Source organism: Corylus avellana, chromosome ca6 (genome assembly GCF_901000735.1).
Source record: "Corylus avellana chromosome ca6, CavTom2PMs-1.0".
Lineage (NCBI taxonomy): Eukaryota > Viridiplantae > Streptophyta > Magnoliopsida > Fagales > Betulaceae > Corylus > Corylus avellana.
In genome coordinates this window covers 28372250-28384709 of record NC_081546.1, presented here as the reverse complement: position 1 = coordinate 28384709, position 12460 = coordinate 28372250, and the positions used below count along the sequence as shown (strand labels likewise).

The window sequence follows — 12460 nt, the reverse complement described above, 5'->3', positions numbered from 1 at the left end:
AAGGTTCTCAACTTTTTTTTTTTTTTTTTTTTTTCACCTAGATTACAAATCGTATAACAGATGGTACATGACTTATAGGAAAAGACCAACTTAGTACTTTTGTCACATTCTGTTAGCCCAAACTAACAGACTATCACGTGTCAACCCAAAAAATGCCACATGTCCTTAAAAAATAAAAATAATTTTAAAAAACAATTAAAAAAAGATAAACCCTAAAAACAAAATTGAAAAAATTATGAGGTGGCCACATTTTGGCCTTTGGGGGTGGTTTCAGCCACCCCCAGACTGTCCCTAGGGATGGCTCAGCCACCCCTAATAGCCAAAATGAGGTGGCCCGACCACCCCATAATTTATTTTCAGTTTTTTAAGGACATGTTGCATTTTAAAAAATATATATATATTTGTAATTATTTGTAATTATTATTTTATTTTGTTAAGAAATTACAATAGCATTTTCTTTGGGTGACATTAACGGTCCCATTTGGGCCTAATGGAATGTGACCAGTGAAGTTGAGTTGCTCACTACTCGGTGCCCAATCGTAATATGATTTTAACCTAAGTGAGAAAAAAAAAAAAAGTGAGAACCTTGGTACTAAAAAGGTAATTAACTCGAGTTTTTGTTTTAGTTTAGTTTAGTTTAGTTTAGTTTTATTTATTTTTTCTTAGATAAGTTTTTTTAATTTTTTTTTTTAATGTTTACACTTTACCCCCGTCCCCGAAGTAACTTATGTTTACACTTTACTCTAAGGGCATTTTCAAACTTTTGGTTGAAAAATAATGTCATACCACCTACGTGATTTGGTTTCCATCAAAGTAACGGTCAAAGGAAATAAGCGAATGGGCTTTTTGTGCGTTGAAACTTTTAAGGTGGGGGGGGGTGGGGGTGGGGGGGTTCTTATGTCACTTTTTAAACGTTGGGCACCAAAATGAAAATGCGTGAATACTTCAGGAGAGTAAAGTGTATTTTCCACAATAATTATTCAAAATAGTTGTAACAATACAATAATTATAAAAGCCACCATCATGTTGCTTCATATTGGCCTATAACATTTGTACTCTTTCTAACATGTGGATGGTTGGCTCCTTGTGACATGCTAATGGTTGGCACCTGCGAACTAAGCATTACATAATGCTTCAATTCAATGGATCAAGTTTTTTCAAATAAATTTTATTTAAATGAAGAGTTATTAAAGAATATAAAATTTTGGCAAAAGTTAATGACTTTTAACTTGAGAGATTTTTGGTTGAATAATGTATCTTGGCTCAAGTTGTAAGCTTCCCCAAGAGTTATATATAATTTAAAAGTAATATTTGATGATAAATTTTTGTACTCATAAGATTTGAATAGGCATTTACTAAAGCAAGTGAAAATGTGTAACAACTCAGGAAAAACATTAATCACATATACGCTATCACTCCAAAAGAAATATTCAATTTGAAGCTTCCTATAATCACTTATAAAGTGAAGTCTAACCTAATAAGTAACCAATTTGACTTAACACCTATGAGTGCTTTTATACTCGACTCTCTATAAGTTATTCATCTTACCAATGTGAAATTGGCGCATTACTGTAGCACCCCCATAATTGATCAATTGATATAACTAATTCGGAGTGTTACTCGTAGCATTCTCCACACTAATTAACTAGTAATTAGCTGGAAACATTATAACACACCAATAAATTAGAGTAAAATAATGTGGAAAGCATAAATGAAATGATCTGAAGCATATCTACATATCATTAAGATTGACTATTATTATATCAATTCCAACACAGAGCTTCCAAGGATAATTCCTATCACTACGTACTCTAAGCAAACCTGTCCACCCGAGCTATTCACTAGGCATTTTCATCCTAGCGAAATGTCCTCTCTCAAAGGGCCAAAAGTACATCAAACCTGCAAAACTGCAAAACACCGAAGTGTTTTACAATGGAAAGTGAAGTAACTACATAAGTCCACGACTTAGTAAGTAAGGTACCCCGGAATGTATACTATGCAATGAGCCTTAAGTGAAAGGGAATGTAACTTGCAATCTTCAGAAAAATAGCAGGAAATGACATGAGTTTAATTGAAAATAAATCGGTATTGTGTCTGCTACTAAGCTGATATAAAATGGTTTAGATGTTAAAAAGTAAGCTTAATATCGGTGACAATTCACATTTTAATGCATAAAACAGGTTAATTACATAATAATATATTGTTTAGTTATAACTTTCTTCACTTGGTCTATCTAGGACTTTAACCCCTTCTCAGCAGGGTTGATACTGTCCCGAGAGACCTATAGTACAACACTAGCACCCCGATGTTGCTGCATACTATCCATCAAAAGCGACCCGACTGGTTCTGTCCCCGAGTGATCCACACCACTTGTTATGTCATCTTCAAAATTATTATTTAGTGTATCAATATTTCAAATTTTCTCAATTCGACCAATTCGTTAGGATTTTCTGTTAAATTTTGCCAAAATTCTCAAAATACCAATTTTTTAAAAAATAAATAAATAATTTTTTTTCAAAGATTCAGGTGTGGGTATTTTTGCAAATTCCGTTAAATCCTGACTAATGCCTAAATCCTTGCAAATTTTTTTTTCTTTTTTTTCCCCCTAAAAAGGAGGGGTACTTTGGGAGTTTTGACACCTCGTCGTTTGGATTTAACAGAAAATCTAAAAGATAGTTGAAATTGAAAAAAATTGAAATATGAATACACTAAATTGACACTTTTTAAAGTTTAAGTGTATGATTACAAAAGTAATGAAAGATCAAGAGTAGTAAGAAAAAATTTCCTCATTTTTTATTTATTTCGTTAGTTATATTATTTAATATTTTTAATTAATTTTTGCTTGACTCTATCTTTTAGTTTTGCCCCCTATGAATTAAAATTCTCGCTCCGCTATTGCCTCAAGGTAATTAGTACGTATTTATTATGGGGTGTTACAAAACATCCTTTCCTATCTATTTTTTCTTTGGAATATCAAAATCCAAACTGATTGGTTGGGTAGCACCCAATACAATTAGTTAGATGATATAGATGCCTTGTTATGTAATTATAACTTGTTAAGTTTTTTGCAACATGTTCGAGTAATGTTATATATCACCCTATTATTTTTCTCCAAAGCTTATGAGGTCTAGTCCTTTAGCCTCCAATCCCATTTTCATGCACGGTACGCACCAAATGCTATGGGAACAGCGTTGCATAAACTTTGGAGGAATGACGGAATATAATGGGGTGATATATAATACCATTTTCATTGATGTTCATGATTTATAGCTATAATACAATATGTGGCCTGTGGGGTCTCAGGAACTATCTTCTTATTATGTCTTGCTCTAAATAGTAACCTTCAAATTTATTTGATTTGTACTCTCACCTCTGTAGTCAGTATGGAGACACTTTAATCTTCAATTTTTTTCATCTATAACCAAATAAAACCAGCTCATTTCCCTCCTTTTTTTTTTTTTTTTGGTGTTTCTTGAATAAAACAATACATAACTTTTATATACAAATTTTACAAATAATCACAATCAAACCCAAAAAGTAGCTCTAAAAACAATTGTCACATAGCCTTAATAATAATAAAAAAAACAACTTATGGGCAACAAAATGCCAGTATTTTTGTGGAAAAAAAAAATCTGAGGTCAAGGAAATGTGGATTCTCGCATTTCTATAAGGGAATCCACATTCCCTTAGGTATCTGGATTCCGTCCACTTAAGTGCAATCAAACAAAAATCCCAAAAGATTACGCGATCCAAACACCCCATAAGTATTTATCTCCCAACAACTTGCAAAATATGCCTCTAAAAGCCACTTCATGCATGCATCAACTACTTTTTACACAGTGAATTGGATGAAATTTCTTCAGCACTAAACCATGTGTATAGCAACAAAGATTTTTTTTTTTTTTTTTTTTGTGTGTTATAGCAACAATATGTTTTGCTTTTTATCCTTTTCTTTTTCTTGTGAAACAGTCAATTATTTGCCCATGAATGTGACTCTCTCATGTATGTACTTCTCTATCCAAATTGATGCTGGCCCTTGTCATGATGTTTCTTGATCACCTCCTGCTTCATCTTCCACCCAATCGTCTCTCATGGAAGACTGCTGATAGCATCGGAAAGCCACATACAGCATGAACACTGCAAAACAGTTTTCACTAGAATCTAGTAACGCAAAGCCAAAACTTTGCTAATAGCTATGAAAATCTTGGATTGCTTAGTGTTATATATAAACAGAGAAGGAACCAAGAGACCCTAGGGCCATGGCCCCGGTTTTAAAATTTTCCCGTTTTCAGTCCTTAAAATTAAGCTTAACCTCTATCAAAATTAGGTTTAGCCCTCTTTCATGCTTTGACCCCTTAAGGAATCATGGTTCCATTAAAGATGTTCTCACCTTCCCAAATGCGTGCAACCGTTGAGGATAGGTTCAAAATGAGAAAAACAGTGGATGCAGCCACGGCCTTCTTGTGAGAGCACGAGTCCCATATGTCTTGGAAGCGTCGAAGCCAAAATTTAGCTGCAATTGAAAACTAGCACATGTTAAATTCTCTATCTTTTTTCAAACTATTCTTTAGTAAGCGAGGCCCAACACAGAACATTTAATTGAAATGAAAAGTAATGACGGATACAATGCTCGAATTTAAGACTATTGTCAAACTATCTCTTGGAATTTCATGTCCGAATTTCAAATTCAGGCGCGAGAAGGATGCAGGCCGGGGTGTCCTGAGCAAGTAGACCCCACATTTCAGGCAGCCCGGAGACCTAGGCCTACACCCTTCCTTCTCTTATTTCTTGCTCGAATTCTAGAAAATCCTAGCTCTAGAAGAGGTAATTATAGCTTGGTGTACACAAAAAGCATAGTCAGCCGGCTTTTGGGAGCTACATTAAATTGAGAAACTTACCTATTGCAGTTAACTGTGCAGAGTACAAGGAACAGATTTTTGGTAAAGTGAAAACTCCCACAAAACCTGAGCCAGTGAGCACAAAAACGAGTCAGTAAAAACTATAGAGTGAAAGACAATAACACCGACACTGTAATTTCAGCATAATCTCTCAATAAATAAATAAAAACTCTCCCCAATTAAACCTAGATAGAATCCACCTACTCAAATGAGAACTTATTTACCCAAGCAGGAGTTTATCTACCCGATCATGTGTTCGGGCAGATGAACTTAAGTACAATAAAATTTTCTTTCTTTTTTACTTTTAAACTTAAGCACGCCTTCAAAATCGGTTAAAAGAACAGGAAAAAAGAGGTGGGGGGGAGAAAATAAAAACAGAGGAAAAAGAAACCCAAGTGAAGCTTACCTAATTTAACAACGGTCCAAATTGTTATGCAGCTGCCACATCTAGCCAAAACAAAGAGAAGTACTGCCAGCTGCCATTGTCATAAATTTCACTATTTGTCATCTTTTTATATTCACAATAAAGGCTCTTTTAGCTTCATTAATGTCCACAGAAAAAGTTTTTTTTTTTAAAAAAGAAAAAATTACCTTCATTGTAGTAGAAGGATCTCCAGAAAAAAGGGCTCTGAGTTTTAGCAGCAACTCATTAACGTAAGGAAGAAACAATCTCAGTAACCAAATAGCTTCTTGTTCCCCTAGCACATAGCTTGAATCATCTACAATTACAACTCCCCTAATTCAATCATTCAAAAAAAGAAGAAGAAGAATCAGAAAGAGACCAAATTGGTAATATCTTTCTCTGTTAATTAAGAAGTGTTTGAGTAATTACCTGCAAATGAGGGTCCTATAGATGAAAATGGCAGCAAGATAAACAAGACCCAGGTAGGAAATCACAGAAACAAAGCTGCATATACAATAATTAAAAAGATTTGAGTTCTGGGCTCTGTTCTAAACCAGAGGAATTGCAAATCAAAAAGGCTACTTAAAATTTTCTTGACTGTGGATTTTCTAACCTCAAATTTATATCCTTTGTATAGGAAGAAGAGAGTATTACAAATGATCCAATTAGCAAGACAAGTGCAGATCTTGGGACTTCTTTCCACATCACTAAGTCCACTGCAAAATCAAACATAGAGAGAGAGAGAGAGAAAATGAATCATAAAATTGCAAGAACTTTCCTGAAGAATTTGCAATTGTACTGTATTTCTAAAATCAGACTTACCAAAACTTTGCAATTTGCTGTGGGTTTCTGGAAAAGTTTGGAACTCATAAGAACCTACAGAATAAAATCTTCAAACTCAAACCAAATTCGATAGATTCACAAAGTGAATTGAAAATGCAGATAAATTAAAGACACTAACTTGAAGTGGGTTTTGAGAGATTCTGGTGTCTTGGAGTAGGTTTTGATAAATTCTGGTACACAGCTCGGCGTTTTTCAATTGGAGGGGGCTGTTTCACAGTGGCCATTGGTTTCCTATGAACTTGATGATGATGAAGCTTTTTCTCTTCATTGACAATCTTCTTCTCATCATTGACAATCTTCTTCTCATCACTGACAATCTTCTTCTCTTCATTGACAATTTTCTTCTCTTCATTGACAATTTTCTTGGGCTCTGGGACATCGATTTTCTTAACATCAATCTCAATCTCAGTCTCCTCATCATCCACCTCCTCTTCATCTCCTTCATCCTCACCATCAACAACATCAAGACCATCATCCTCCTCGCCATTGTTCACATCCACTTTTGGAGCACAATTCACCACAATACTCCGATCTGTTATGACCTTATCTTGACAAACACCAAACTCCTTGCAAGTTTCATCAGATCCATCAACTGGGATTTTCTCACTTCCTCCAACAGACCCTTCACCAATTTCCTCCACTGATTCATCCACAGTTAGACTCAAATCCGACTTGGCCTTCCTCAGCTGAACTGAACTCGTCTGATTAGCTCCATTGCCGCTTCCTTCAACACCCTTGACCGAGTCCGATTTAACCTTCCTCAGCTGCACAGAATTCTTCTCAATTCCCGGTGCAGATCTTGGCTTCCTCGTCTGAATTGGGCTCCGCTCGAATTTCTCATCAGATCTCAACTTCCTGGACTGAACTGGGCTCTTCTTGATTCCGTCAGCAGAAACACTCAGCTCCTTCAACTGTTCCTCAGAATTCTTCTGCGGCTCAGGTTTCCGTTTGGATATCTGAAATGGGCTCTTGTCAAAACCCTCAAAGCTCTCGGATTTCCATGTCTTCCTCTTCCCACTGGCCGCCACAGCACCAGTTTGGCCTCTCTTCACCTTTGCAGCAGCACTCCCACCACCACCGCTACCGCCACCGCCATTTGCAGAAGCCCCTCCACTCTGTTGAGAGCTTTCTTCTTCTCCTTCTTCTCCGTTGAAGACCTTAATCCCACCTTTCACTTCATCAATCTTCATCCTGCTCTCCCACACTGACCCTGCCACCACTCCACTTCTCCTTCTACCCTCATCCATTATCTCTTTAACTCGCTTAAATTATACTTCCACTCTGTTTCTCTCTCTCTCTCTCTCTCTCTCTCTCTCTCCCTCTAGCGTAATGATTACTACAGTGGTGGGGCGGAGCTGCTGTGGAAATCTAACTCGTATGTCGAATTATGCATTACAATACCACTTCTTCTAAGATGGAAGCCATATACGCGGTAATTGCGGTAACCTCAATTTCAGTGAAGGTACATCTTCGAGACAGAGTAGCACTTCACTGAGGATGATTGCGTCATGAGGTTCCACAGCCAATTTTTTTTTTTTTTTTCAATTCATATTGTGAATATAATAATTGTCGTATGATTATTTACTTGTGATTTATCGCCTCCCATTGGCGTTGACCTAAAACTGTTTAATAGCATGAAACTATAATAAAAATTAATTAATGTGAAAAAAAATTTGTTTTGTGGTGTTTTTTATTTAAATAATAATAAAAAATAATTGATATAATGTAAAAAGTAGAATGTGAAAGTTGATTTTTTTTGATAAATAGTATATGACTCTTGCCAAATGGAGTCCTCGCGTTTTCTTACGACGTCATAGTAGTTTATGAGATACTTATCATGTGAATTATTAAATAAATAAATTTATCTATCATATTCACCATTAAAATATTGCAACATGAACTTCTAAATATTTTCTAGTAAAAATTATAATACTCTCGATCTGCATTTTTCATATATAGTACTAATCAAATTTTAAGTCGTATTAAATTTATAAATTAAAATTTTTTAATTACGATTTAAGTGATTTTATTATCCCTTATTGAATGGTTGTTTTCACACTATCTTTGTCAATAAGATAGATTTTTGTGTGAAAATGATGATATAAGAAATGGTTTAAAAGTTATCAATCATGGTTTAGAATTAATACTTCTCTTGTTATTTTTGTACTATATATATTTATTACTAATGAACACCAAATCATTAATAATATTATGAAGCTTATGTTTTTCCTCTATAAAAAAAAAAAGGGGTGTTCATTACTCATGGTTTTTTTGTTTTTTTTTTGGCTTAAAAAAGAAAATGGTTATTCATGGGTACAACGAAATAGTATAAAGGAGGAAAGGACAAATCTGATGAAGACAGGAAGGGGTATTTTTTTTTTTTTAATAAATACAATTTTTTTTTATTTTTTTTATTTTGACATGTCCACACAAGAGGGGGAAGAGAATTCGAACTAGTGACTTCCACTTCATAAGACGTGGTCCGCAGCTGATTAAGCTACCCCTTGAAGACTAATAAATACATTTTTAACCTCACATAGAAGGAAGGGGCAATAATAAGGGTTTGAAGGATTTCTCTAAAAATAATAAGAAAATTGAAGTATAAATTGAAAAAGCTTTCCAAAAAGCCATGTGCTTACAACTTAGGTTCTACTTAGGTTGTATTTAGAGACGAAAGAGAGGGGTGAACATTTATGCCCAACGTTTCTTTTACATCGTCCAATTAATTCCAACGGTTAGCTCCACTTATGAAAGGGGGACCCGATCCATATGCCCACAATATAGAATTTTCTTTATTCGATTTGACACATTGGATAAGGAAATTGAGGGTAACCGTTAGACTTATGGGCCAATTAACTAATGTAACCACATACCAACTTATTGACCCGAGCTCACCAAATCATCCGCGCACAAGATTCTTTCCCACACCACTTTCATGCTATTTGGACAATTTTCATTACCGTCTCTTGAGCCCCGAATTTCAAGTATAGGACACAATAGAGGGTAGAAAAACGTAGGGTAAGCCACTCCAATACCATCATCGTGGAATAACCAATGGTAGGCAATTGAGTACAAGTCATTATAAAAGACAACTTTAAAACCAGGTAGAACAGACTTTTTGGTTTCAAGTACCCAAAACTATCACGTTTCTATTTCGAGTCATTTTATTATACATATTGACTTAAGCATCGAAGTTATCATTTGCCAAGCCACACCACCAAAATTCGTTGTATATTTTTTTCTCCTCTTTTACCTTTGTCAGGTCACATCTGTTAATGTGTCATATTTTAAGTAATTTTTTATATCAGTTGCTTAAAAAAACCGAAAGTATTAGAGCAGTCGCATTTAACTTCAACATATATTTAGCAAATCCACACTTTTTTTTTTTTACCTACTTTTCTAAAAGACTTAGATACGGCTTAGCATTTTTGCTACCTAATTTTTTTTTACAAGATCGTGGTAGCTACCTTTTTACTCTTGTATTATTTGGGGCATAGTGATAGTAGTAGGCACGTCACTCTTGGCGGTGGAAGAGTGGGCATCCCAAACACAGTAGTATATGTCGTAAATCTCACGTGCCTTCAACGGTACAAAACGTTGGTCCCATAGAAATTGCTTTTATGACTGTTCCCTTGAAATCCCAATAGAGTTTCCAAATCCCAATAAGCTTTTCTGTCCATTAATTTCTTCTTCATCAAAGTCCACCATAAATGCCTAACTAATTCCACCTAAAATAAATATATAAAGCAAAGATTAATTAATATTGTTAATAAGAAACTTGTAATAAAGTTATAATAATATTGTTAATAATACTATAAAAATTAGGATTTTAAAAATGGTTGAGTTGAGGAAATATAGACTGTATTTGTTAGTGGGTCACATTTGTATGTATTGCAATTGTACAAATCAAAAAGCCATCCATAAATGGACATAGTATTGATTGATATGGCATCCTTGTGTGACCTATGTGAAATCCTACTTAACATATAATAAACAGTCAAAACATGTAAAAGTCAAATCACATAGATTATGCTTTCATATTCTTTTGACGATATTTTTAAGAGGTAGCTCAATCAGCTGGAACCATGCTTAATGAAGTGAAAATTATTAGTTCGAATCTCCCTTTTTTTCTTATGCAGACATGTCAAAAAAAAAAAAAAAATTTGATGATGGTGTTAAATAATTCTTTTTTAGTTATCTTCCTCTTCCACATGGGTTCATCATTTCCAAGACAAAACTTAAACGTGCCATGTACATCTACATTGAAGCATCACAAATATAACCATTTCAATGACAAGTGATATGAAAAAGATAAAAAGAAAATTTGAAAACACTCTCATTTTACAATCTTTTTTTATGGGTGGTTGAACATTCCCTTTAAAGTTACCATATTAACTAAACTCTTGAGAATGATGCGACCACCTTTAATGCTATTAAGAGTAGTCGCAACCACTTCGACAAGCACAAGATTTCCTCCTAATGGTTGAAAATGATGTCTACCAAAGAGTGAAATAAGAGTAACATATGTTGATTAGTGATGTTATTCAATTTGTATTAGAAACACATATTCTTTATATATATATATATATATATATATATATATATAATAGGCAAATACAGAAGGAAATTGTACGTTTTGCTTATCAAAGGAAAGTGAATCTAATAGTGTGACAAAAAAGGGAAGGACATGTGTGTCGGTGGCCTGGAACTTTAGTTTTGTCGCGATATATGTACGTGCAGGCTCCTCCATATAATTTGGCCACATGCTGAGACAACAAAGCGGTGGGGCTGGTTGTTTGTCCTGTGGATTCCATCAGTCAGTCACACGCCAAACATTCCCGTACCTCTTTTCACAAAGTGAAAAAGTTGAGCCTTCAGGCTTTCTACTTTCTGCCTTACCAAACACACCCCCAAGAAAAAAAAAAAAAGTACATTACTAGGATTTTAGTAAATATGAAGTCATTGAGATGGATGAAGCCCTTCATACAAAATATGGATTACAATCAATTTTTGATTTGGGTCCGTATTAATTGAAGTTAAACCTATTGAAATTAAAACATGTATCACTTATATGAATTGACTCGAGGTGTGGTTGGTTGACCTGTAGTTGATAATTTAATTTGGTATCAGAATCAAAGAGTCATGAGATCGAACCTTGACTCTATCAAATTACCTCAATTTAATTAAATATTCCATGTGTTAGGTATCATCTATTAAAAAGGAGTTTGAACTCATGCGTGAGAAAAAATGTTTAAATAATAATTAAATGATTAAATTTATCTCTTCTTTTCAGCATCATACAATTCCGTCAAGCTTCTATGGGCCTTGGTAGACTTATATTCAGTGTGGAGTTATATCATTTCATTGAAAACGATGTCTCAATCTCAATGAAATGAATTCTAACAGAAAATGAGTGCATCAGGAATTAATGGATTGCCTACCAACCTCAAACTACTCTATGAGGCAGGTTTAAGAATACCCTTTTGTTGGTTGAAAATGACAAATTGTTTTTCCTAATGGCTTGATCTTCTAGGCAGCCCAAATCATCAATTAAACAGCTTGCTACCTATCTTTGGACTTATTTGCTACAAATGTCAAATCAACTACCTTATTATCTAATGCTCCATATAAATGTCTTGAGGTCATTTTTTCTTCTAGTCTTTTTAACGGCATTAAACCTTAAAGGAGAGCTTGAGGAGTGCTTTGGATCACCATGCTTGTGGAAGCTACTACTCTGGAGATCTGAATCCTCAGGAAATACGTGAGAGTTCTTATAAAATTTATTTATCTGTGCAAAGAGTAGATTGTTTGAAATTTATTTGGACAAATAAATCTTTATATCATGAAAATTTTAGAAAACTCTCATGAATTTTCACGTGTTTTAAAAGTACCCTTTCAAGTTTAAAAAATTTTAATTAAGGGTATCAAACTTTTAATTTCTTTCAATTACTTCATTTCGTTAAGATTTTCCGTTAAATCTTGTCAACGTTTTCAAAATACCTATTTTTATTATAAAAATAAAATAAAAATATTTGTTATATTTTTGCAACATCTTTACAATATATAATTTTATTTTCTTTATTAAAAAATGGGTATTTTTAAATTTTTGACAAAATTTAAGAAAAAATCATAATGGAAGAAGATAATTGAAAGAAATTAAAAATTTGATACCCTTAATTAAAATTTTTAAAATTTTGACAAAATTTAAGAAAAAATCATAGTGAAAGAAAATAATTGAAAGAAACTAAAAATTTGATACTCTTAATTAAAATTTTTTAAATTTTAAAAATAGGGTAAATGAAAATTAAAAAAAAAT

At 33.8% G+C, this 12460-nt stretch overlaps 1 protein-coding gene across 1 annotated transcript; it reads right to left on the bottom strand.

The window, feature by feature from the left end:
- Positions 1-3542: 3542 nt before the first annotated feature.
- On the bottom strand, positions 3543-7634 carry LOC132185913 (reticulon-like protein B21). The gene is made up of 9 exons (XM_059599726.1): positions 6263-7634; positions 6124-6177; positions 5915-6017; positions 5731-5805; positions 5490-5634; positions 5305-5374; positions 4899-4964; positions 4391-4513; positions 3543-4137 (listed from the first exon to the last, which is right to left on the bottom strand). The coding sequence occupies exons 1-9, from the start codon at positions 7389-7391 to the stop codon at positions 4040-4042; spliced, it is 1863 nt and encodes a 620-aa protein (XP_059455709.1). The 5' UTR covers positions 7392-7634; the 3' UTR covers positions 3543-4039.
- Positions 7635-12460: the final 4826 nt, after the last annotated feature.

Bases quoted from the DNA above. Each gene is read 5' to 3' on its own strand.
- LOC132185913 (XM_059599726.1), bottom strand. From the start codon at position 7,391: ATGGATGAGGGTAGAAGGAGAAGTGGAGTGGTGGCAGGGTCAGTGTGG. The intron at 6,018-6,123 runs GTAAGTCTGATT...TTGATTTTGCAG, and splicing joins CAGCAAATTGCAAAGTTTTG to TGGACTTAGTGATGTGGAAA. The intron at 4,514-4,898 runs GTAAGTTTCTCA...TTTCAATTGCAG, and splicing joins TGCACAGTTAACTGCAATAG to CTAAATTTTGGCTTCGACGC.